At 44.1% G+C, this 23,694-nt stretch overlaps 2 protein-coding genes across 2 annotated transcripts in view; one reads left to right on the forward strand and one right to left on the reverse strand.

Annotated features, from left to right (window-relative positions):
* The window catches only part of ALG9 (ALG9 alpha-1,2-mannosyltransferase), a 68,946-nt gene extending 51,443 nt beyond the window's left edge, over window positions 1-17,503 (forward strand). Inside the window, exon 15 of the mRNA XM_067310105.1 lies at window positions 17,440-17,503. Coding sequence (XP_067166206.1) covers window positions 17,440-17,503 — 64 coding nt within the window. The remainder of the gene's footprint in view (window positions 1-17,439) is intronic.
* SIK2 (salt inducible kinase 2) overlaps window positions 16,261-23,694 on the reverse strand; it is a 65,611-nt gene continuing 58,177 nt past the window's right edge. Inside the window, exons 13-15 of the mRNA XM_067310100.1 lie at window positions 22,729-22,842; window positions 21,952-22,043; window positions 16,261-20,292 (exon numbers count right to left, since the gene is read on the reverse strand). Coding sequence (XP_067166201.1) covers window positions 19,695-20,292; window positions 21,952-22,043; window positions 22,729-22,842 — 804 coding nt within the window. The 3' untranslated portion in view covers window positions 16,261-19,694. The remainder of the gene's footprint in view (window positions 20,293-21,951; window positions 22,044-22,728; window positions 22,843-23,694) is intronic.

Consider the following 23,694-nt stretch of genomic DNA (forward strand, 5'->3'; position numbering starts at 1 on the left):
TGTTCTCTGTGTCTGTGCTATAGATCTCAGCGGGCAGAGCCCAGTTAGCTTGCTGGGAAGTGCCTGACTTTCATGATACTTTCTTTCTAGAAGTGCATTAGCTACCTGCCCAAACAAAGGCAACATGACCCCATACCAGGGCATTGTGGACACTGAAGGTTGTCTTACAGCTTCTTTGCACGAAGTGTCTAGGACATACTCGTGGAAGGTGCTAGGCACTCTGAGTAATGTGTCAAACCTGGTCCTAAATTAAACATGGTGTCTTCAAAAATGAAACCAGACAGCAAAGGTGGAGTGGTGGGAAGAGAAGAGGAGATCAGTAAGAATCTGTGGTTACTAAGTGCGGAAAATCTATAGTGTGATTGATGTTTTATTCAGGCTGCTTATTCTCTTACCCTGAGTTGGAGATAACTGGATATGGTGTAGAAGAAATGGCAAGAGCTCAGGATCTTCTAACGTTGTTGTGTTGCTCATTTCGCATGCCAGAAAGGATGGGGTTTGCAGTTAAACTTGTGTCTTTGAAAGTCTTTGTGTCTTGAGATCTTGTTCCCAGTCTTATTTTTGACACAATTGGAAGAACCATGTCAAATGGAGCAAATGACCTCTTTGCAAGGAAGGTTGGAGTAAAATTTGTTCGTGTTTGCAAAGCTCATTGCACTGTTGGCTAGAAAGCAGAATTTCAGTTTCTAACACTAGCTCCTTTTTAAAGGTGGTTTCCAGCATGCTGCCTGGAGGGGAGGCATCTGGTACATCAACATCAGCAGGAAAACACAGCTCAGATGGGGCCAAATTATAGTAAATGGAATGGGGCCTTGTGTGCATAATATCTGCTTGTCTGAATGCTGGCATGTACCTATTGAGAGCTCCTGGCATCTGTTAGCCCTGGGAGCTGGGCCAGCAGCACACTTTGTATGAGATACAGCATAGCAGACGTGCAGATTAGCAGCTTTCGGCTAGGTGCTTCCTTCAGCAGTCAGGCTCCCCCAGATACTTAAAAACCTCTTACTGATTAAAAAAAGAGGGTAATTGCCTAATCCAGAGGGGAGAACAGGTCAGGGAAGCTGTATGAAGAGAGGTTGTTACTGTATCTGTGAGAGGAAGACTGAGCCATGGAAAGGCAATGTGTCCATAGTCTCCAGCAAGCCTGGTGGCAAAGTTGAGAAATCAAGCACATGTCTCTTGACTCCAAGCCTGGAGCTCTCTTGGATGGGGCCGTGCTACCTCCTGTTGAATGCAACATCCTGCCTTCCAAAGGAAAGGCAGCAGGAGGCTTGAATGCTGCTTGCATGGAAGATGACTTACTGAACATAGATGGTTAGGTACCACTGGGAGAAGACAGGCTGTATTTATGTGGTGTTTGTTGTAATCAAGGAAGTTGGACTATAGGAGAGATTCCCTGCTGCTCTGAAATGCTGCTTTGTATGTTCTTTGGGCTGCTGGGTCTCCATACAAGGCTCTGGTTTCCTCCACGTTTTCATAGAGCTGATTGTAAAACTTGGCATCTTTAAAATCTTTTTGGAAGTAGACACTCCTGGATGTTGTGACCTGTTTTCTAGATGCAAAAATGTGTGTGGAAGATGCATGTAATTTCCTGTGTCTCCAGGGACAGAACAACTGCTTATTCTTGCAAGGAAGATATTTCTTAAGATGCTGGTCTTCCAAAGACCACCTGAAAAGCTTCTGCAGAGCCCTTTGTTTTGCGTTTGGCTTGGGATCAGCTCCTGAGTTCAGCAGAGATTATGGCTGTGTTATTGTTGTTGGAGTTTTGTTGTTGTTTTACTGTAAGAATAACTGTTATCAAACGGCAGTGCTTCGGTCAGGCCATTACCAAGGAGGAAGGCAGAGCAAACTGTTTCCCTGTGCTAAGTAAACCCCGATCTCTTTAATAATCACAATCTGCAGACCAAGTAACAGAAAATATGCTCCTGGGCCCCATCAGACATACCCCTGATTTGTAAATGCTCAGCTTTTTATAGTCAAAAGTTACACTCGGAAAGGTCAGGAAAGAAAGCAAGCAAGGAAGAATGCATGACTTGTGTATTTTCCCCTTTCCCTTGCCGAACAGCTGCTGAGGCTTGATTTAGAGGTTGATGCATGAGTTTGTAAGGAATCATGAACTCATGCCTGGGGAACCTGATGGCATGAAGGTTCAGACTGAACCAGCCAAAACATGGTTTTCGTGGTGCCCTGTTTCGTCATGTACATGTTAACACTGGGCCTGACCCAGAACTTCCCTGAAGGTTTTCTGTTTGCTCCAGTGCATCCTCCCTTAGGTGTGTCTATAAGGGAATCCCACGCTATTGGTGAGAGAAATGCAAAAGCTGATTATTTTGTTGCTGCAGCATCATGAGGAAGCCTTGCTGGGCAGACACTCAGGCTTTGCGTTCTTTCAAGGAAAACTATTCAGGAAAGTCCTAGCCTAGAAGAGGTGTCTGCAGGTTTTCCACTCACCGTCAAGCTGATGTAAACCTCTCTCACCTATGCGTTTGACCTGCTTACCCAAGTAGAAGGGACAGCAGCTCTATCTCTGCTTTGTAAGACACTTCTCCTAAGACAGTCCCCATGCAAGCAGTGTTGCCTAAACAGAAAAGGCAGGAAAAGAGCAGGAGGGAAGTTGAAGCGCAAGGCAGGAAGCAGCCGTGCCTGAGGTCCTCCCGAAGCACAGCGGTGGCGGGCTTGGAAAGCTGCCTTCTGTTGATAACCAGGACAGCACTGTGCCTTAGACCGTGGTAGGCCTGCTGCTTGCCCAGTTCTATGTGATGGTGGAAGCGCTTTGGTTTTGTATGAAAGGTGCCTTAGAAAACTGCCACTGCAACAACAGAACCTAGTGTGTATGAGAGGGAAATGTTTACCTGAATCCCTGCCATGGGACTCTTTGCCTGCCCCCAAGGCAGCTACATTACTTTGTGAAAACTGCTAGCACACTTGTGCTCATTTTGCTTCAGTTCTCTTGTCCTTGCCTTTGGTTTAATGAGCAACAGTAAAGACAAGAGCTTTTCATGTTTCTCATGTAGATTCCTTCCTTTCTGGGAATGGGACAAAATGCCAAGTACTCTACTTCCAAAATCTGTGCTTCCCTAAAGACAAAGTGCGAGGTCCTTGAAGGCTGAAATGAAATTAGAGATTTTGCCTGACTTCAACTCCATTGCTGAGGGATTGGGCTTTTATTCTGAAATTTAAGAGGGTGTATTTATGCCTCTGTGATCACTTGATTTAGATTAAAATTCTTAATAGTCACTAACTGATTTGTTATCTGGAATGTACAGCAGATGCAAGACATTTAGCGTGAAAGGAGAACACGAGATATTTATTATAGAGGCCACCTATAAGTACAGAGGCTTGTATATCTTCTGTTGAGCACTGATGTTGTTCAGGGAGCAAGTGCTTGGTGAGGGATCTGTTGTTAAAGCAAACTGTCTGATGGGAGCTGACGTTTCTTATAAACAACCATTTTAAATGAAATTTTTCATGACTGAGAAATTTAATCTTCCCTCTGTCTGGGGGCAGAGAAGACAGGGAACTGGCCTTCCAGAGCTGCTGGAATAGTTCAAGGTCTGGAAAACCTGGTTTAGAGGATTTATCCTTTTGGGATGCCATTCCCCATTTCAACTGGTGCTTTGTCCCTGTCTCTGTTGTCAAAGGAATGATATCTTAGGCTTGACTATATTGATTCCTGCAACTCCCCTGCAGGCCGGACAATGCTCTTAGGCCACTGTAGAGAGGAAATAGAGGTACAGCGAGCTAAAGGTCTTGCCTGTACTCACATGCAAAGTGGGAGTCACAGGATGATTCTCAAGTTGAGCCATTCAGCGTTGGGTACCAAAGCTTTCCAGAAATCCCCAGAAAGCAATTTGCCCATCGGCTAGCAGCAGTTTCTCTTTGCCGGAAGCTGACAAGCTCATCCTTCAAGTCCTCATCTGCAGGCCTGCAGAACTGGATCATTGATTCAGAGCCAGTACGGCAAAGCACGGGGTTTTCCCTGCCTTCACCTGATGTTCACTTCACTTCTGGAATAAACTGGGAGGATTGGTGGACCTTCTCCAGAAAAAAACTGAGAAAGGTGTGGCTAAACCAGATTAAAGTGCCATGGAGCAGTGGGGGAATATGTGACCCTTTGCTAAATTTACCCACAGTCTCACTTGTTGGATATTTTTGTGTGACCTTAGAAATACCCTTGGTGCCTGGAGATAGGCTTGTTGCTTATGACTTAGGCCTTATGCTCACTGTCTGGTTAAAGACTGTCAGATTGTTCCCACTTACATTTTTAAAACCACTTAGAGTTGGTGCTGAGTTTTGGGATGTTTTCTTTTGGTATAAAATAGGGAGCGTTACTTTCTGTCTTAACAAAACACTTTTACTTTACTGAGACTTTCTACCCTTTGACACTGGAGCCTTGGTAGTACTGTCTCCAAAATCCCCTCTGACAGAAGAAATCCCTCCCAGCAAATGTTTTAGCCTTGCCTGCCTTGTGACTGAGACCTACTTCAGAAACAGGGAGAAGGGCACTGCTGAAAACAAAATGCAGCAGCTGATCTGGCTCCAAACCCCCTGGGTGCTTGAACTGCCTGTTGGCAGCAGGAGATCAGATGCTACTGGCGTCAGCTGCCTCTCCTCTTGAGAAATGTTTTGGCCATTTTTCTTTCTGTTTAGATACAGGCCTGAATCGGTGTGCTAGCCCATTAACTCCTCAAGTGCTGTCTGTGTCACTCCTGAGAAACTACTGTGTTTCTATGGAGCTAAAAGAGTGTGTTCTGTGCTGCTGTTGAGCAAAAGCCAGCATGATCCAGATCCTGGGGTCCTTGATGGTTATGGGAAGGCCTTTGCTTAGCAGCACCAGCACCTGTTGGAACAACATCCTAACTTCTTTTTTTTTTTTTTAAGAACTAAACCCTGGACACCAGCATTACACTCTGAGGGATGAGTTGCTCTCCACAGACTGGGACGTAACTAAGAGCTAAACTGCTTTTTATGTACGTCACAGTGTCTCTTCCTGCAGCTGTCCTTGGCGCTTGCTAAACCTGATGTGTGGATCATGTCAGCCTCACACCAGTGAATTTTGCACCAAGAAGCCTATCAGGACGCATGCATTGGTGCAGGGATGCAGCAGCTAGGCCAGACGCATGGCTCCCTGCACAGCACAGCCCTCGTTATGGGCTCCTGCACCTGTTGGGCCGCTGCTAAAAGACCCTGATTATGGTGGCCTGAGCGGCCCTGAGGGTGTCCCATCAGCTTCTTCCAGGCTCTCCTGGAGGCAGGCAGAGCCCTGCAGGCACTGGGACGGCTAAGCACCGCGTGGTTTGCCCATAGCTGGAGGCATGAAGGTAAGCAGTGGAGGAGTGAGGGGGGGTTTGTGCGTGGAGCAGAGGTGTGTCTGGAGGAGGAAGCTCTCTGTCTGGCTGGAGAGGGAGAGGACCCCAGAGACACAGAAAGGTGCCTGGCTGGCTGAAGGAGGTCACCGCCCGGCAGGACTGAGGCCCGATGGGTCAGCGGACAGGTAAGGGCTGCACCTCTGGCTGGAGGGAGCCTTGTTTATTCTCCATCTGTGAACAGTATGTGCTGACTGAGGTGAGGCTGTGCTGGAAAAAGGATAGTGACTCTGTAACACCAAGCCCTGCAACCATTCTGCTGCCCTGCTCCTGCATCCTGTTTATAACCTGCCTTTGTCAGGCGCTGTGCAGACTGCAGAGTCCCTGCCCTGAGCAGCTTCCAGTCTTTCCCAGCATGTGGCTCCTGGAAACCTGCAGTCAAATACCAGTAGCCACTGCTTTGTGCTCAGGGAAAATAGGATGGCCTTGTTTATGCAGATGCTTTGATTTCAGGGATGAGGGTTGCCACTGAAAAGTAGCCAGTAAATATCAGTCCTTTTGGTTATAGGGTCAAATGTGTAGCTGGTTCCCTTTGCTCCTTTACAAGTGAATGCCTGCGAGCTGCTCGGTGACGGCAGGAGGTCTCTTGGCTGGTAAAGGAGGTTTCCCCCATCCCCCAGCGCCCCGGCTAGAAACAATGGAGGCCCCACGGCACAGAGAGCACTGCAGTAACGGTGCCAGGAGCTGACGTTGCTTTCCCCTCTGAGTTTTTCCAGACTTATTTTTAGGCAATTTACAATTAATTCTTTTGGAGTAAAAAAAAATGCCTTTGTGGTTTCTAAGAAACTGTTGATATAAAAATCAGCCCTTTTAAAGGCTGGTGTTCTGGGATGGATACCCCAAGGGAGGACAGAAATCTAGATATGTCATACCAGGGCTCTAGGCAACACGTTCAAAATAATGCAAAAATGCATGGTTATTTCTTGCACTTTGTACATTTTTTTTTTTTTAAAGTCTCAACCTCCAGTCCTGACTCAGGGGTAATACATGTATGAGCAGCTTATGAACCTAGGCTTTTACTGTTGCTATGTTTGTGTGCATGTTTATCTTGTTCAAATCATGACATGCGAGCAGGTAAGAAGGGAGTTATCAGGGTTTCTCAGACCTCAAGAAACACATGCTCAAGAAGCAAACTCTCTGGGCTCTTGGAAAGCATGTGTTTTTAGAAAGCCTTCCCAAAATTCCTGTTGTCTTTGTGTCTTTGTAACTGCTTCTGCTGAAACTAAGTTAATGGCACTCAAAGCTTTTGCTTTCCATGTTCGTCTCCCTGTATGCAGTATTAAATGCACTAGTTAGTTGTCATTCATGAATGTTTGGGCTAAATCGTCCAGGAGAGCTGACAAACATCTAATTTTTTTTTTAAACTGGCAGCGCTGAATCAGAGCTTTGGCCTCTCCTCAAATATATGATTACTTTAAATAAACATTACTAAAACAAGGTGAAGTGCTCAGGACCACAGGACTGTCTTTGGAGCTAGAGGTTAAGGACCTGGGTTAAACCAGAAGGGTAAAGGTTAAAGCCATGTGGTTCTGGTAGGAGGTCAGGGTCTTGCTTATTTAACTGGAACTTGGCATCAGAGTGAATATGTGGCAACCTAAGGTATTAAGGGGAAAAATAGGCTTGTGGCCTTTTGACAACTTGGCTGGGTTTTGCTTGCTTGCTTTTGTAGGGCCTACTGGGGAAACAGTAAGTGGTTTTTTGATTTCCCCCCCCCCACCCCCGACCCTTCACAGACCCTCCTGCATCCAGGAGAGTTGGTGGGTCCCTGGGGAGGGGGATTTTGGCAGCTATTTCTATTCCCATCAGCAGCTCTACAAATTCTCTCTGGCTTGCAGCTGCTGAAGCTGCCTTCCCGGGGAAGAGCTTGCTCAGTGCATAAAAAGGGTTAAAGCACTTCAGAACCTTCTCTGGCTTTTTGTGCTAAATTACCTTAAACTTTCAACAAGTAGCGATGGCCTAGACAGATGTGTTGACATGGCAACCGCTCCAAGGAAACGCTTGTCGAGAAAGGAGAGCAGCTGGCCTCCAGTCATGACAAGGTACCTCGAGCGGGAGGCTGCAGCCACTGCCCTGACTGTGCCCCTGGATCATGCTGTCAGCGCTCTGATTAGTGTGAATAATTCATATGTCTCTCTAACTGCCTTTAAGGCAGCTGCAGTGACGTGAGCAGTGCTGACAGGACCCAACCACTAATTTGCTGCATTAATAATAACATTCTACTGCTTTTGCTCATAGAATATGTTTCCAGGGAAGGAGGTTAAAGCCAGGTTCTCTGTTTGGTGGTTCCGATTGCTCCTTTTCCCCCTCCACCCCTTTCCACCAGACAGATGGAGGGACTCACAGCTTAGAGTCTGCAAGGCTGGGAGCATGGGGTGGGAGTGTATGCGTATACTCTGACAGGCAGGACTGGTGGCTTCAGCTCCTTTTCTGCCTGCTTGAAGGCAGCAGACCCTGCTTGCTGGAGAAACAGTGTGGCCTAGTGGCTAGGGTGCTGGGCTGGGATTTGGGAGATGCTGTGAGCTCACTTTCCAGCTCTGGTGTTGCTTTTCTGAGTGGAGAAGGGGGAGGATTCTGCTTTCATAGGCATTTAAAGAGTTACTTTCCTGTATCTGCTGTGTCTGTGCCTACCCTTGGCCGAGTGCTGCGATCTGAGACCTTGACCGTATTTTCTGACCTGCACTGCTACACAGTGCCCTGTGGGTCCCTCACGCAGACCAGACCCAGTGTTCTGCCTTTTTGGAGGAGAGGACCCCAGGTCCTGCAGAGCCCCAGAAAGGAGCTCCAATGCCATTGTGGATGCATCAGCTGTCTTGCTTCCCCAGGCCAGCAGCAAAGCAGCCTTTCCAAGTGATTAAAATGCAATCTGTTCGTCACAAATAGAACAGCCTGTCCTGGGATCGGGAAAGTGGCCTCTTGACTGCTGTGAGCAAAGGCTGCCTTTGCTCTCTTCTGAGAGGCTTTGCAGTTTGGAATCTGCACATCGTGATGCCTGGCTCTTGGTACATGAACTGGTGCTGTGTGCTGTGCTTTCAAAGGAGGTAACAAGCCCTGAGAAGCTCAAGTCTTTTTTATTTTTTTTTCTTCCCTTTTTTTTTTTGTCTGGAGAATATTTATTGGGTCCAATGTGGTATTTTCCATGCAAGCAGACACCTGGGCTTCCCAGAGTGCTCTGCAGCACAGTGTGCTCAGCAGGCTCTGTTGAAAGGGTAATGCATACCCAGGTGATTTCGGTACATGGTATTATTTACCCTATTGACGTCAGCCGCTGCACACTCTCAGCTTCTCTCCTCTATAGCAGCCTCTAGGAGATGAGCTGCAGAGAGCTTATGAACTCCCCAAATGTGCCTAACCTTTCCAGAACTCAGCATATAATACTCAGCTAAGTAAATGTCCATTTATGAGTATTTTGGGATCAAACCCTCTATTAGCCTTCCAAAGTGTAACTCATTTTGCTCCTGTTCTACAAACCAACACAACATGGATTCTTATCAAAACACTGTAGCCTTTATTTCCTGATAAGTCAGTTCAGCAGGGACTGTTACATAAAACCATATTATGGCATTTTCCTTGCAGAAAATTACCGCAATAAAATACCTTTTTGAGCACAGAGATCTTTTCTCAAACTGCCATATTTAAGCATTTTCCTAGCACTGAGTTGCAGCTCTGTGGGAAATGGAGCCTTCCTGTTAGGGATAGTGCATTGAATTTTTGCTGAAAAGACCTGAAAAATTGAACAAATAAAACTTTTGAAGTAAACTGGAAAAATAAGATCTGGTCTATGAGTCTGTTTTGCCAAAATAGCCTTTATCACTGCCGATGCTTGTCTAGAACAAAGAGAAATCAGTGTTTCTCATGATGTAATTTTGTTTGCTTTTTAGCTGCAGGCCGGGTTTGGATTGAGCGTTTTGGGTATCCTGGTATTGTCATGGGGGGCTGCTGTTGTGTGCTTCAGTCTCAGCTTTGATTAAAAAGTATGGCTCCTGCAGTTTGGGTTAGAAAAGGCTGCTTTGATGTGAGCTGAGTGTTAACTGGAGCAGAGCTGTCTGCCTGGGTTTGCAGAAGGTTTTTGAAACAAGCTACTGTGAGGCATGTATTGAACTTCCCCTCTCATCTCCGTGGCTTTGTGCGAGTGTGCAGGAGATGACAGAGGTTCCTGTTGCGTGCTCCTGCAGTCTTTGGCTGGTGGGAGAGGAAAGATCCTGCACACGAATTGACATCCATTCCATACTGCCCTAGTTCTCTCATTTGTAATTTTTCTAGTAATCATGTAAAATGCTACCACATTAGTTTATCAATTCTTTCTTTTTCCTGTCTGTTTTGGACCTGTTGTGTCAAAATAACTGCCATTACGGTTTGCTCTGTGTGCCCCACATTCGTTGCTGCTTTAGCACCTAAATCTGCCTTATTTCTCCATTCAGTTTTCTGGCTCTTATCCCTTTGAGCTTTTGTTTACCTCATTCACAGCTGATTCCCTGTGAGATTCACCCAATTAGAAATTTCTTTCCACCTTATTTAAAATGAGCTTTCTGTATCCGACCTCCACTGCAAACATGCGATATAATATTCCTGTCACTAAATCTGAATCAGCAAAAATCACAGTGCTTTTGTTGTCTTAACTTCTAGGGTTGCTTGCAATTCGCCATGCTGGGTTGACCTCCTTGGCAACATTCCTTGTACTTTGTCCCCAGCCAGGGTCAGGGCTACAGAATCTGTACACCATTTTCTAGCTATGTGCTTGGAATGGCCATTAGTGAACAAAATTTCATTTGTGCTATAATTTTATATTCAGTCTTCAAAATCGTATTCAATTTCATGTGTAGGGTGCTCTCGTAAATGGTTAGACAGACCTGCTCTGCTCCTTCATTAGAAAGGGCACAGATGAGATCAGCTTTGCTTATTATTTCAGAGGTTATTCTATGGCTCGTGAATAATATACACTGGCTAATATTATAGGTACTGGAAACTTATCTTCCTGTCTGTTCCATTTGCCTCCCTCTTTTGGATGCCTGGGTTTCTGTACCTCTGTAAGAGAAAGAACATTAGGTTTTAATTTACAGTCTGGGTTACAAGCTATCAGCAAAGCTACCACTGTCAGACTTCTCAAAATCCTTAGTCATCACTTGGAGGTTACTGGAGGAGCAGGCAAAATAGTTAAATTTTGGATGTCTGTTCCTCACTTGTTCTATTCATCTAATCCCCTTTGTACTGCTTTGCCCCAGTAGGATCCTCTGATCCCAGTGCGTCAGGATCATTGCAGCTCTCCCTGTCACATCCCTGTTCAAAGCCTCAGTTTTCTGCTTCAGTGTATTGCCTCCCATAGCTGAGGTGCTTGGAGCCTTGGAGCTGCAATCTGGTTTTGCTGTTGCTTTGGCTTAAGCTCAGTCTGGATAAGCTTGCAGTTTGCAACTGTCTTATAATCTTAGGGTCAGTTTCTTAACCTTAACTTGCATTTCTGCCTCCTGCTTGTTATATAGCCTGGCATTCAGTCACCTCCGGTGCAGCTGCAGCTAAATGTACTTGTAAGTCTTATCTTACCTTGTATTGCCTGGCTCGGTATTTGTGAGGCCTGGCTATCAGTCTGCTGCTGTTGTACATTTTGTTTTGGCGCTCTGCCTCTGAGAATAATGGGGTGTTCTCCTGAGCGTGGTGACCCTTTTCCTCTAAAGACTTTACAAGGGCATGCCGTTAAAGACATAAAGAAGGATACCACTTACTTCTCTCCATTGACTTTATGTAAAGCAATAATATTTACCTATATGTAAATATTGTGTAGGACAGTACTTACTGTATTTGCCTCAGTGTCAGTCAGGATTGCATGTCTGGAACTGCTTCATCAGTCCAAGAAGCAAGTCCTTGCTCTTGGATCAGCTCCCTCAGAAGAAATACCTTCTCAGAACTCTTCTTTCTGAACACAAACTTAATTGATCCTTTCAGATCTACTGGAAAATTTCCCAAATGCAGCCCTCAGCCTTTCAGGACTGGCATGTCATGCTCAGTTACTAGCTCGTCATGGAGCTTACAGGCTCAATTACTGCTCTTTTCTTCACCTGCAAACTCTGCTCTGTTGTTTGCATTTGCCATCTCACAAGGGCCAGACATACACTCAGCAATAGCCATGAAACAAACTTATCCGTGGGGGTGTTGCAAGGTGTTGGGCCTGTCTTCACCTGAACGTCAGGTGCTGGTGAAGCACTTACTGTTTTCATGCTTGCTTATGGGGCCTGAGGCTTTGCCTCTTGGGAGGTGTCATAGGAAGGGAACTAGCTTGTATTTGCATGCAAACACTCCTGCGTAAGTTGTCACTCTAAAGCAGGTGACTCCTGTCAGTGCTATAAGGCTTGGCTGTAAGCCCCCCATTCCCCTGACATGCATGCGAAGTGCAGGTTGGCATGGCTGTTGCGTGCCAGCTTTGCAGGCAGGTAGTGGAGGCTGGGCAGAAGCCTGGCAGTGATGTGGAGTTCCCTTCTGGGGGGCACGTGGCTGTGCTGGTACAGGACTGTGCTATGCTGTTTACCCGAGCACTATGCCGAGCACTATGCTGAGCTCTGCAGTGTGTGGATGATGTTTCAGATAATCCCCTGAGTTAGTATCTCAGTAAGCAGAGCTGGGGATGGTGGGAGACTTCGTCTGCTGCAGACAAGCCTGCTTCTGCCTTGTATCAGGAAATTGGCCAACTCTGTTTTCCAAGCAGGAAGGTGGATCATTGCAGTGCCCAGCTCAGTACAGCTCTAGGGAAATGTGTGCCGCCTTGTTCCTGTTTGGAGCTGCTCACCAATCCAAGTATAAAAAGCCGCCTGTACTAGGAGGAACAGTGCCTAGGTTTGGTTGAAGCCCTGCAAGGACTAAAGCTTCCAGCTGTTGGCTGTATTGCTGTTGGAGCTCTTCTGGCTCTGCGTGTCTGGGTTCTGGCCTGCAGAAGCCCCCCTGCTCTGTACGTGCAGAGGAGCAGGCTTTGCAGTGCATGTGTATGTGGGTTCTTGTTTTGTTTCTTTTCAAGCTGTCATTTTTTGAACATTTGCCTTCTGGGGCTATCAATCTATTCCTGCAGTCCTCTCCTAGACACTCATCCTTTCCCACTTCCAAATGCACCAGTTTTCTTTCCCAGGCTTTCTCTCCGCTAGTTCCTTAACCAGTCTCCCTTGCTGACACTTTGCTCTGTACTGAAAGGACTTGGGCGATGAAGCTTTCGAGAGCTTATCCTGAATGTGTTTAGGACTCTGATACAAGGTGAACAGAGGCGCAAACTTATGCCCACAGAACTGTTACGTGCCTGATTCAGACAAAGAGTTTTAAAGCTACACCTAACTAGCTGGTCAGCTCAGATTGCAAAAGCCTAATCAGCAGAACTGATGCATATGCATTCTGCTTCCACCCCATGCACAAACTGTGCCGATAGCGGCTGCTGCCCCGTGTGTATTGTGCTCCTGTGACAGCCTTGCTACTGATCCATCTGCCAGGGACTTAACTGAGCAGTGTCAGCCAGATAACACTGGAAAGGACAGCTCTGCTGGCTGGAGGCCCAGCAGGGGAAGTGCTGTGCTCTGCAACTTTTGCAAGCAGTGTAAAGGCTCTGACCTAGTCTGCAAGTCACAACTTATCCCAGGAAGAGACAGGGCTTCCTCCTATCTCCACTGGGATGACCAGGGTTTAGCCTGTACGTTTTGGGGCGGGGAGGGGAGTTGTCTTCCAGACAGCCTGTAAGGTTAATTGAGGTCACCCCTTGAGGTATGATCTTGCTCTCTGGTTTGTTTTGCTTTGACTCCTAGGAGCAAAGGAGTATCTCTGTATGGGAAAGCATTTTCTTTTTTTTCCCCTATCCTGTACATAGCCTGTTTGTAGCACTGTTGGGGGAGGAGTGACTAACAGCCCCTGTCTGTGCAGCCTGAGTCATCCTGAGATCTCTGGCTGACATCTCTGGTTAAGCTGGGCATGCAGGCAGATACAACACTTCACCCTTCTCACTTGGATCTTCTCCCCAGACTGTATCATGAGGCCTAGGTCAACGGAGGAGCGGAGTATGTCGGCAAGCAGCCGTGGCAGTTAGGTATGTTATGTGTATCTAGCTCGGTGTAGTGTTAAGGCAGAGCATTGCTGGTAGCCTGTCTGGGTCTGTATTCTGGAGGCTTCCTGGCACTTCTGATTCATGGGAATGTGGAAGATGATCTGTCAGTTGGTCAGTTCTATTACAAACCAAAATACTAGTTCTGTAGCCAAATGTTTTGTGTCCCAGTGTGTCATACTAACTGCTGTCTTCAGCTGCAGCTGTTCATGGCCAATTGTAGCTGAGGTCACTGCACAAATGCAACAGGGACAGAGGCATTTGAGTGTGGCAGGATAGGTGAATTTGCCAGGTTCTGCATTAATTCTTGCTCATAAGAGCTTGAAGTATCTCTGAGCATCACAGTTTTATTTCCATTGAAGAAACCTTGTCTGAGGGTCACAAGAGTAATGTTGGTATTGAAGAGGTGTTGAAGTAAGGTGTTGAAGGTGTTGAAGTAAGAATTGTTCAAATTTTTTTACACATGCGCGCGCACACACACACAGTGATCTTTCCTGTTGTGTAACTCCTGTTGCAGCTAACTAGAATCTAGAAGAAAGTTCAGAGAGCAGTGCAAAGGACAGGCTTGTTGCAGCCCCAGGGTAGAAGCTGTGGTGCGGTGTCTCCTGTGTATCTGCTGGTCTTTGGTGAACCCTCCAAAGAGTGTGGCACTTCACTTTCTCACAGAGCCTCCTCTGGAGTTGCCCATTCTTGCTATAAGTTTAAACTTTCTTCCTAAATGATCAGAGAACTCCTATCATTCATTTTTGGTCTTTTCTCTTAACAGGGCAGAGATGTAGGACTTCAAGGAGGTGCCTATACAAGCAGCAGTAGTGAAAAAAATCCATCTTAGCTCTAGAGAATGAAGGCTCTTTTCTAAGAGGCAAGTCCTAGATTGTCTTAGGCTAAGTCAGTGTAAGCATATTACAACCCAGATCAGGGTAAAAGGTTTTAGGGAAAGTACTTGACAGAATTAATTGTCATTAATATCTATGATGTCCTGCTCTCTTCTAGGAGTTGGGCTTTTCAGGATGTCTTTTACAGGCCAATTTCAAACTTGCTGGCAGGGCAGAGAAAGGGGCCAGCAGAAAACGTGAGTACAGATTTCAAATTAGTAAGACAATTTTAGATAGCACAAGTCTTGTTACTGTTCCTGATTTCTCAGATGGAGCAAAAATTTCATCCTGCTCTTTCCACTAAACTTCAACTACTGCTTTTTGGTCTTCTCTTAGTAATTTTGAATGAGTCTTCCACTAATGAAAGTGGAAAGTATTGTAACTACCTTGTGAAATCAAGTTTTGCAGTCTCTAGAAGAGTCTGCAGCGTGTCATGTAGCGCCTGGTTTCTTTGTTTTACATGAAACTCGGGGTGTCCTGTGCACGTGAGCTGGAGAACTCAAGACTCATGGCAGCTGGTAGCATAACTAGCTCGGTAGGACCTAGATGCCATTTACTATTGCATGATTGGCTTTCCAAAATGTTCTTAATTTAGAAACAGTTACAGTGTTCTCATGGATTAATGATCCTATCTATCTCAAACACTATATTGCTGTACATCTATGTCAATACAACCATTGTATGCACCACTCTGGTATAAACCAAATTCTTAGCATGAGACTGTACCCATCTAACCGAGTTTATGAAGAATTTAATCAGTGGAAAGTACGTGTGTTCCAGACCAAGTAAACTTTAAAAACCTACTCTCAGTTCATACTAATTGCTTCTACTATATCCAGAATGGCTGTCATAGGGAGATGATCAAAGTTTTTGTTTTGTTTTTTTCCAAAATTTTCCTTTACCGAAAAAGGAAGCTTAACTTAAAGAATCACAGGACAGTGTTTTTATTTTGTTGTTGCTTTTAGTGAGAAATTTCAGAGTTTCATTTTTCCTGACAAGGAGTTGATTAAATCTTTGAGGTCTCCCCCATCCCACCCTAAACCTCCTCTGCTTTGGATTGCAGAGCTGCAGAAAGCAAGCACTGTGGAGGATGTACAAAGAAATACTTTCACAGGTAAAGATATTGTTCAAAGTTAGAAAAACAGGTGAGAAGACCCTTCTTGTATATACAATTTTTATTGCATTTGGTGTCAAAGGAGATGGATGTAAAATTTAACTTGAAGAAATTTCACAGAGAGCTTTGGAGCCTTGGAAAAACTGTTCCACTATGAAGTCTAAAACAAATCTCATTTCCTTTTCTGAATGTATTCTTCTGATTCCAAGCAGTGCCATATGTGTGAGTGCTTTTTCTGGTCGAATCCAGATTATAACTTTTCAAGGGAGTAGGTGGGTGCATGGGATGAGACGTTGGAATGCCGTGGTCATGTTACTGGAGAAATTATGATGGCTTCTCCCTGACAGTGCCTAAACCCTGTCCCCTTCACAGTGTTCCTAGGGATTAGCATTATATGATCAGCATTAAACAGCTTTTGCATCACTTGCTGGACAGTGTATCCTAATTAATGTGGCACAATATCAAAACAGTGGTTTTTGAGAACTATTTTCCTCTTTTGGAGTCAAGGCAATACATCATTGAATGATGATATTGCCTGTGTTGGAGACATGTTCCTGAGAGCAGGACAGATTCCTTGGGACAGCAGGCAGTAAAGAAATGCAGCTTTTTGTCAAGTTCTTAGAAAGCTTTCTCTCTTTACATCTGCCTTCAAAAGTCAGTGTGTGTTAAAATGATTGATATGAAACAAACTTCAGCCTAGAGCATACAGCCTTTGCAGTAGAGATAGATAACCATTTTCTTTTTGTGAATTTTAGCTTTGTGTGTCAGAAATAAAATAATAACCTTAAGGTAATAAATAAAGAGGTTGCTAAGAACAGAAAAGCTGCAGAGGCTGCTTTAGCTCACTAAGTATTTAAAAATGAAATGTACATATTCTTTATTTTGTAGTAATACACTGTAATTAATTGCTTTACATAGTCCAGCATTATCAGTTGCATGTAAAGACTACAGATGAACTTGCCAAACTGGAGCTCACAAAACTAGTGCATTTATCCCAAAGCAGACTAAACCTTCTAACTCCTTAAAAAAATACATTAACGTACCACACACGCACACGCACGCGCACACGTACACCCCCCCACACACACACATATTGCACTTTTCTCCATATGAAATTTTTACCCCATATACATCACACCAAAGTCTCTTCAAAGGATCCTGTAATACAAGATAATAAAGCTAATTACTCTAGCAGTAGTATACACAGTCCTCTAATGTTAGACATAACAGACTTGAACAGAAGAGCCACTTCAAAGTAGCATGAATACAAAGAGATGCCCAATGGATACTCTGCTGTGGCACTAGAAGTCTTTTATTCTAGTTGGCTTAAAGGAAATTACATGAAATGTTAAATAGGTTGTTGGTTGAGGGGAATGGTCTAAACTACATTCCAAAACTCTCTAACTAACTTTCCCCTTACCAGCACTGCAAAGCTCAAATCAGCTTACACTAGTTGGCACATCCTGACAAATGAATCACGCAACTCTATTAAGAGCGGAATTATTTTTATCTTTGAGTCCTGAAATGTAGGGTAGCATAGTATTGGATAGGGAGGGAAATGGTTGTAGTTACAGCAGTAACCCAGCTCCCACTGCAGAACTGGGCCTGTCTCCTTAGGTGTTATGATGTGTTTCATTAGCAGTTTTCTCTTGTGCACTAGGTTTGATCTCACACATCCAAAAAAGGTGTTACTTTTATTATGCTGAGGGGCAGGGAAGATGGAATGAAAGGACAGAACTTCTCGCTGCCTCCTTTGCTCTTTTGCAGTAGTGAAATGCCTGGCTGTCCTTCTTTTGCTGTGCTTTTCAGCTGTTTCCTTTCTCTTTATTAGTCGCTTATGGGTCATACAGGCTTCTGTGTTCCATAGCTATAGACTCCTTCAGAAGAGGGTTTTATTGAGTGAATTCCCTCCAAAATCAAACTTGTCTATCTATCTGTCTATCTCAGTTGTTTAAACTAAAGTTTTCTAGCCACCTTTGTCTTGCATCCAATAAAAAGTGCATGGATGTGATGCCTCCTCTTTAGGCTTCCCTTTATTGATGCCGTGAGAATCACTGTGTTATCAGAGGTAGAAGCTGAGCCCTCATGAACTGAATCCAGCTGGACAACTGGACCAGTATCAGAGCTTGGGTATGTATCAACAGGAATTACCTCTCCTAATTACTCTCTAATTTTAGTATACAGAAAATAAGGTGTCTTCTGTTGGTTGTTAAATCCTTCCCTCCTTCAAGCTGTCTACAATGCAGTGACTAAGCTTCTACTATTCCGCATTTAAATGCAGTGTTATTGCTGTAAATGCTGGCTGATTACTCACCTTTGTGGTGAAGGAAGAGAGCAGCTTTGAGCATTTTTTTTTCTAGCGTGGTAGGATTCTGTGATTTGACACACAGGGAAGAACAAACATATCGGAAATACTTTTTTGTTTTTCTTTTGCTCCCTGTTCAACCTAGTGCTTTGCTGTAGTATGTATAACGCTAAGATGTTTGTGTATCAATTTAAAATGACAAGGTGCCCCTGAATACCCAAATTCTGCAAGTTTGGTGGCTACAGCCTCTTTACTCGTAGTGTCAAAGATCTTAGCTCATTGATACCAGAGAAACTTTCCAGCCAACAGTGGCGTTTCCTAGATGTGAGATCAGCGCTGTTCCTCCATCATTCTTTGTGCTTTAGTGAATCTGCATTGTGCTTGATGTTTGCTTAGAAAAGAGCTGAACATTCCAGCTGTGGGCCTCGTTTACAGGAAGGTAGATGTTGCTCCACAATATTTAAGAAAAGACTGGAGACAAAACCCAAATTACAGACACCTAAACTTTCTGTGGGTTCCTAAACAATCCTCCTGTATCTAGCGTTTCATGACTGAAAGGTCCGGAGACACAAGTGCTTGTTGAGTTTAGTATTTGTTGAAATGGTTAATACATCAACAGTTCTTGATGCTAAATATTGCTGTAATACTTTCAACACTATATGTACATGAGCAATCAAAGTACTAAGAAAGTTAAACATTATGTTCCACATGGTGGAACGTGTGCTCTGAAGGGACTTTGGCTGCGGCAAGGATATAAATGGGGTATGGTCTACTTTCTTCAGAAAAAAGCATATAATCTGATAAGGAACCGAAAAAGGCACAGCACTATCACTTCACAGGGGATTTTTTTAAGCTCATTGTTTTTATCCTTAAGTTCTAAAACCCTAAATAATTGTCCAAATATACAAAGCTCAATAAACCACCAGCAACGCATACTGTAAATTCAAAACACATTTTTTTTTTTTTAAGCAACAAAAGGACAGATGGATCCTCTCCAGTGATCAGAGCTTCTTCAAGACAGCCCTCCACAAAGGGCTGCCTGCAAAAAGGGTTGATTTCAAATGCCAAAGACCAACTTTTTTGATGTCATTGGCTGCAGTTCTTGACCTTCTCATGGTATGCCTTACCCTCTGTCTCTCTATTAGCTAATCCTTTACCTTTTAGTATTCCGAGCCCCACCCAGAGGTCTCTACAAACCACTGTGGTACCCTGCGTCAGTTCCAGGTATCTTTTGGTTAGGTCAGTGTGTCACTTTGCAAAGATCCAGATGCTTCTCTTAGTGGATGACGAAGAGTTCCTTGGCAGGCTTGGGAAATACTGTTTACTTGCTAACAGGAGGAGCCGGAGGCTGCTCAAGATGCCTGGTGATCTCTGAGACTTGCTGTGGAGTAGTTCAAGATCAGTAGCTTACAATCAGCAATTTGATGCCAAAGTGCAACTTTCCTTTAAATCCACCTGACTCTACTGTTTCAAGAGTTCTACATTTGCCATCAGCACAGACCCGAATCTAGTCTGAATTTCAATGAAAACTATTGCTTTTATTGCCAAGAAATACAATGCAATATGCACTCATTCTCCTTTCTCCTAGTATTGGATGAATGCTGCCAAACTATCCAATTTTTTTTTGGAAGGGGCCATTTCCTTCCTTTAAGAATCACTTTTTTCCTTCTTTTATTTTTCTTTCTTTTATTTTCTTTTTTTTTTTTTTGTCTCCTTCCATGCAAACTGGTTCTTTGTTGAACCTAACTGCACTATCTGTTCTCCAGCCCACCCCTGCTGCCAGCAAGATGGAGCTAGTGGCCAAACACGTTAAGCCATCCCCTGCTTTTTCCAGTCAGGTGGATTTTTAGATCCCCTGTTTAATTCAAGGGTTGGAAAATTACCATGAACGTTAGGGTTGGAACAAAAACAAAAATACACATGCTTCTCCTTTGTTTGTCTTGTCTTCCACTCTCACATTAGCCACCCCGCGGTTTTAATTCACCAGGACATAGCCACTGTGCTGGGGATCTACAGTCTCCATCATTTCGCAGTCAAAGAGTCCAGGCAATTCTGAGAGGGTTAATGCATCATAGTTTGACTGAGACTCACAAGATGCTGAGCTGCTCTGGCTGTCAGGCAATGCTACGCTGCTCTGTTGTGCTGGGTCCATGGAATACTGGCACTGGTTTGGGTAGTCTGGCTCAGAAGGGGTGACAACAGGCAATTCACAAGTTTGATAGGAATATTGTAAGGACTGTGGTGGCTGCTGCACCGGAATTGGCGATGACAACCGTGATGAGCTGGTGATCTGGGAGGGTGGCAGTGGCTCCAGCTGTACCTTCTGGTAATGACTGAGGAAGGGGTCGTATTGCATTTGTTCTGAGGAAGGCTCCATCACAGGGCTTAGAGGCTGCTGCAAGCTGAACTGCGTTGATTGCTGCTGCTGCTGCTGTTGCTGCTGCTGCTGCTCCTCCTGGCATGACAGCGGCAGTTGACTTGACCTTGGGTACGAGCTCTCGGCTATTTGCATCTGGTTAAAATAGGCTTGCAGCTGGGACTGCTTCTGGAGAAAGAGTCGCTTCTGATGCAGCCTGAATCAAGAACATAAACAGCAATTATTTTCATTTTTTTAAGTGTTAAGGCAGTAGCGCGAGTCCTGCATGCCAGTCACTCAGGCAGTTCTAGCAGGAAAGGACAGAATTTTAATTTCCAGGGACTCCTTGTTTACTTATTAAAACTTGCACCAAACCAGCATATTTGTCTTTCAGCAAATGTGCAGAGGCAGAGTTTGCAGGCCTCTTTTTGATAACACCTTTTTAATCAACTAGTGAGCTCTTCCCGTGCAATTAAGTTAACCCTGTGCATTGCTTAATTTTGTTTACTACACACAAGATGCACTGTGTTTGTATTTTAAACTTGCTATTTGCTGCTCTGTATAACCTAGAAACTGAAGACTTGAGTATCTCTAGCTACCAACAGGAGTGAACAAAGTCTTCCTCCTTGCATATTGCTTTTCTCTGAACTGCACTTCTCCTTGTGAGCTTCTATGAAAATCTGTGTTTTTGACATTTTACAAACAGGAAGAATTTACAACACAATGCCGGGTTACATAGCTACCTTTGACAAATTCCTGCGATACAACAAAAAGGAGGTCTCCAGCCAGCCAATTCCCAGGGCATGCAGAAATAGGAAACCTACTACTGACGCATGCCTACAGCATTCAGAAAAGGAATCTATTGTTTCCCTGCTTACATACTAAGGTAGCTTATTTCTCTACAAGACACCTTTTTTTTTTTTTTTTTTTTGAAGTCAAGAAGTGTACTAAGCTTCTCTGATTATCTGATACTGTCAACTGAGTTTTTGATTAGAATTAATCAACTCTACAGTTGCCAGGAGTGGCCATAAACTGAGAAGTAATTCCAGATTGCATGCTTTCTTGAAATCAAGTAGTATTTCCATACCTCTCTGCTCAATCATTCTGTTCTACTGACATGTAGCTGGGTTATTTTCCTTTCTCTCATTGTGATCCTTTTGCAAAACTCAGGGACAGTAATTACCTTTAGTAGCTAACTTGCTTGTTTTATGATTACCAAATGATGAGATTGGTCTTGCAGCCTTTTAGCTTGGCAAGTAAAATTACAGTAAGGAAAAATAACTGAAGGGAGTGAATAGATTTGAAGCACCCTTTTATAATTCTCTGTATTAGAGCAGTCACGATTCTTTCAGAGGAGCATCACTTATAGACTGATGGATCCTTTAATGATCAGAAATACTTGACTTACTGTTTTCTTTACAGTAAAGTTATTGGGACATGGGAATGAGACAGGAAATACCTAAATGACTGTGGGGCTTCCAAGCAGGGAGAAAGACATGATCCACGTTCTGACTTACCATAAATACTGCAATACGTAGTACAGAAACAGGGTGGGGGAGTGAGTACAATGCTATAAGCAGTAGGGTAGTCTCCTCCAATGCTTCTATATGCCCATTATCGCTAAGTGAAGCATGCAGGCGTTTGCAGTCTGCATGCACCCTGGCAGTGTTGGCTGATAAAGAGCTCAGGGCACAGCAATTTGTAAACACATGGCAGGACTGTTGTCCCTCCTTTAAAAGTACTGTGTCCTTAGAGATTTTAAAATGAAGTCTTCTCTCTCAAAGAATTCCTAAACAGACAACAATTGTCGCTGTTCTTTCATTACTCGTGGGAGTAAGAACAAATAATTTATCTGCTTGTTTTGAAAGCTTCTCACCTGTGCTCCTGTAACTGCTGTTCCAAACTCCGGGGTAGTTCTTTGCAGTACAGCTGGCAAGTATTCTGAACTTTTGATAGCAGGGTGGGTTTCTGCAAGAAAACCAGAAGTTCTGTTTTAAATTGTACTGGTTTTAATGCATCAGACCAGAAAGCAAGTGAACTCCCATAAAAGATGATTGTCTGCCCTTATGACAGTTTAAGTGCCCACCTCCATTTTCAGAAGCTGTCATTATAGCTACTATCCAAAACCATAATCACTACCACTTATTGGTTTCTAACTCTTAGATAAAGAATATCTCTGCATGATAGCTTGTATCATCAAAACCCATAGAAAGATTTCTTCCTAAGCGAAAGAGAAGCTGCAAGCTGGAAAAAAGTTTGCTTTGTTTAAACTGAGGCCATGTGAAAATTGATTTAAAAAAAAAAAAAGTGTGGGGGGGAAACAGTAAACCCCAGGGGGTCAGAATTAGGGCAGATGCTTCTCAGATTCTGATGTGTGCCCTTTATGGGGTGCAACACAAATGACAGGTATTCACTAGCACTTACTTCAAATTGTTTTAATAACCCTGTACAGTAACAGGCTGAGGAGGAAAACAGCAGCAATATAGTATGCTTTTTGCATAATCAGGGTTAGCGTCTGATGAAAGAAAAATTTCAATTTCAGCTGTTGTCTGCTAATTTAGCTTTTGACCAGGTAACATAACAAGATCCAAAGGGCCAGTCTGTTGTGTAGTAACAGTGCCTGGTTCAGTTCAGTGGCAGGGAGACATGGTACCTGGAGCCTGTGTTGCAAGTACTGTGTTTCTAAGCTCTGCCGTCTGGATAACAATGGGGGATGTGCACCATTAGGGAATACAGATGTAGCCTCCTGCTGCTGAGAGGCTTCTTCCTGCAGAGAGAAGAGGAAAAAGTTTCAGCCCCAGAAAAGGCTTACTTTTCTGCTTCAACCCTTCACATATTTCCGCTGATAGGGGTTCCACAGTTACCACATGGACTGGGTCTCTGGTGTCACTCACCACTTTCACTGCATGGTTAGGAGTCTAAACTACGAAGCTTGGAACTCTCTGGGCTGTGAAATGCCTAGGGTTTACATCTCTAACTGAAATGAGGCAGGGAATATATTTCTGACTGGCCAAACTCTGAATGTGCTTTAGTGCAGCCTCCCTGTCACAGCCTCAAAACTGAAGGCAAAAACCTTTCAGTAGTGGCCAAGAGGATACGCACAGAGTAGGTATCTCTATCAGGTAGGAGAATGCTGACACAGGAAGGGAGCAAATTGTTGTCACAACTTTGTGGCTGTCAGCACTGAAGTTTTCCAGTAGTTAGAAAGTAAGGGAGCTGGAGCTTTAAGGACAGCAGGCTTCATCTGGAACATCAGATGCTTCCACTGCCTGCTTATTTCTTAGCCGCTTTATTCCTAAACTCTAAGAGAAACTAACTATTCATGTTTCCCATGACCTGTTCCATTTCAAACAAGAGCTAGGGAATTGGTAGAAGTTTGATTAATGCAGTGAAAGGCTAAATAGCTAACTGTTGTATTATCACGCCACTTTTGCACTTCTTGCTATATGACAGTTAGACCAGACCAGCTCCACCACTGAAAGATGTTAGTTAGGCTTTGTGGAATCTAAAATATCCTTCAGACTAAAAGTAGGCATAAAATCCTGGATTCAGAAAGATAATTAGGCCATCTCACTGACACTATAACGATGGTAAAGGCTAACGTTGGAAATGCCCATTC

The sequence above is a fragment of the Apteryx mantelli genome, chromosome 23 (genome assembly GCF_036417845.1).
Source record: "Apteryx mantelli isolate bAptMan1 chromosome 23, bAptMan1.hap1, whole genome shotgun sequence".
NCBI lineage: Eukaryota > Metazoa > Chordata > Aves > Apterygiformes > Apterygidae > Apteryx > Apteryx mantelli.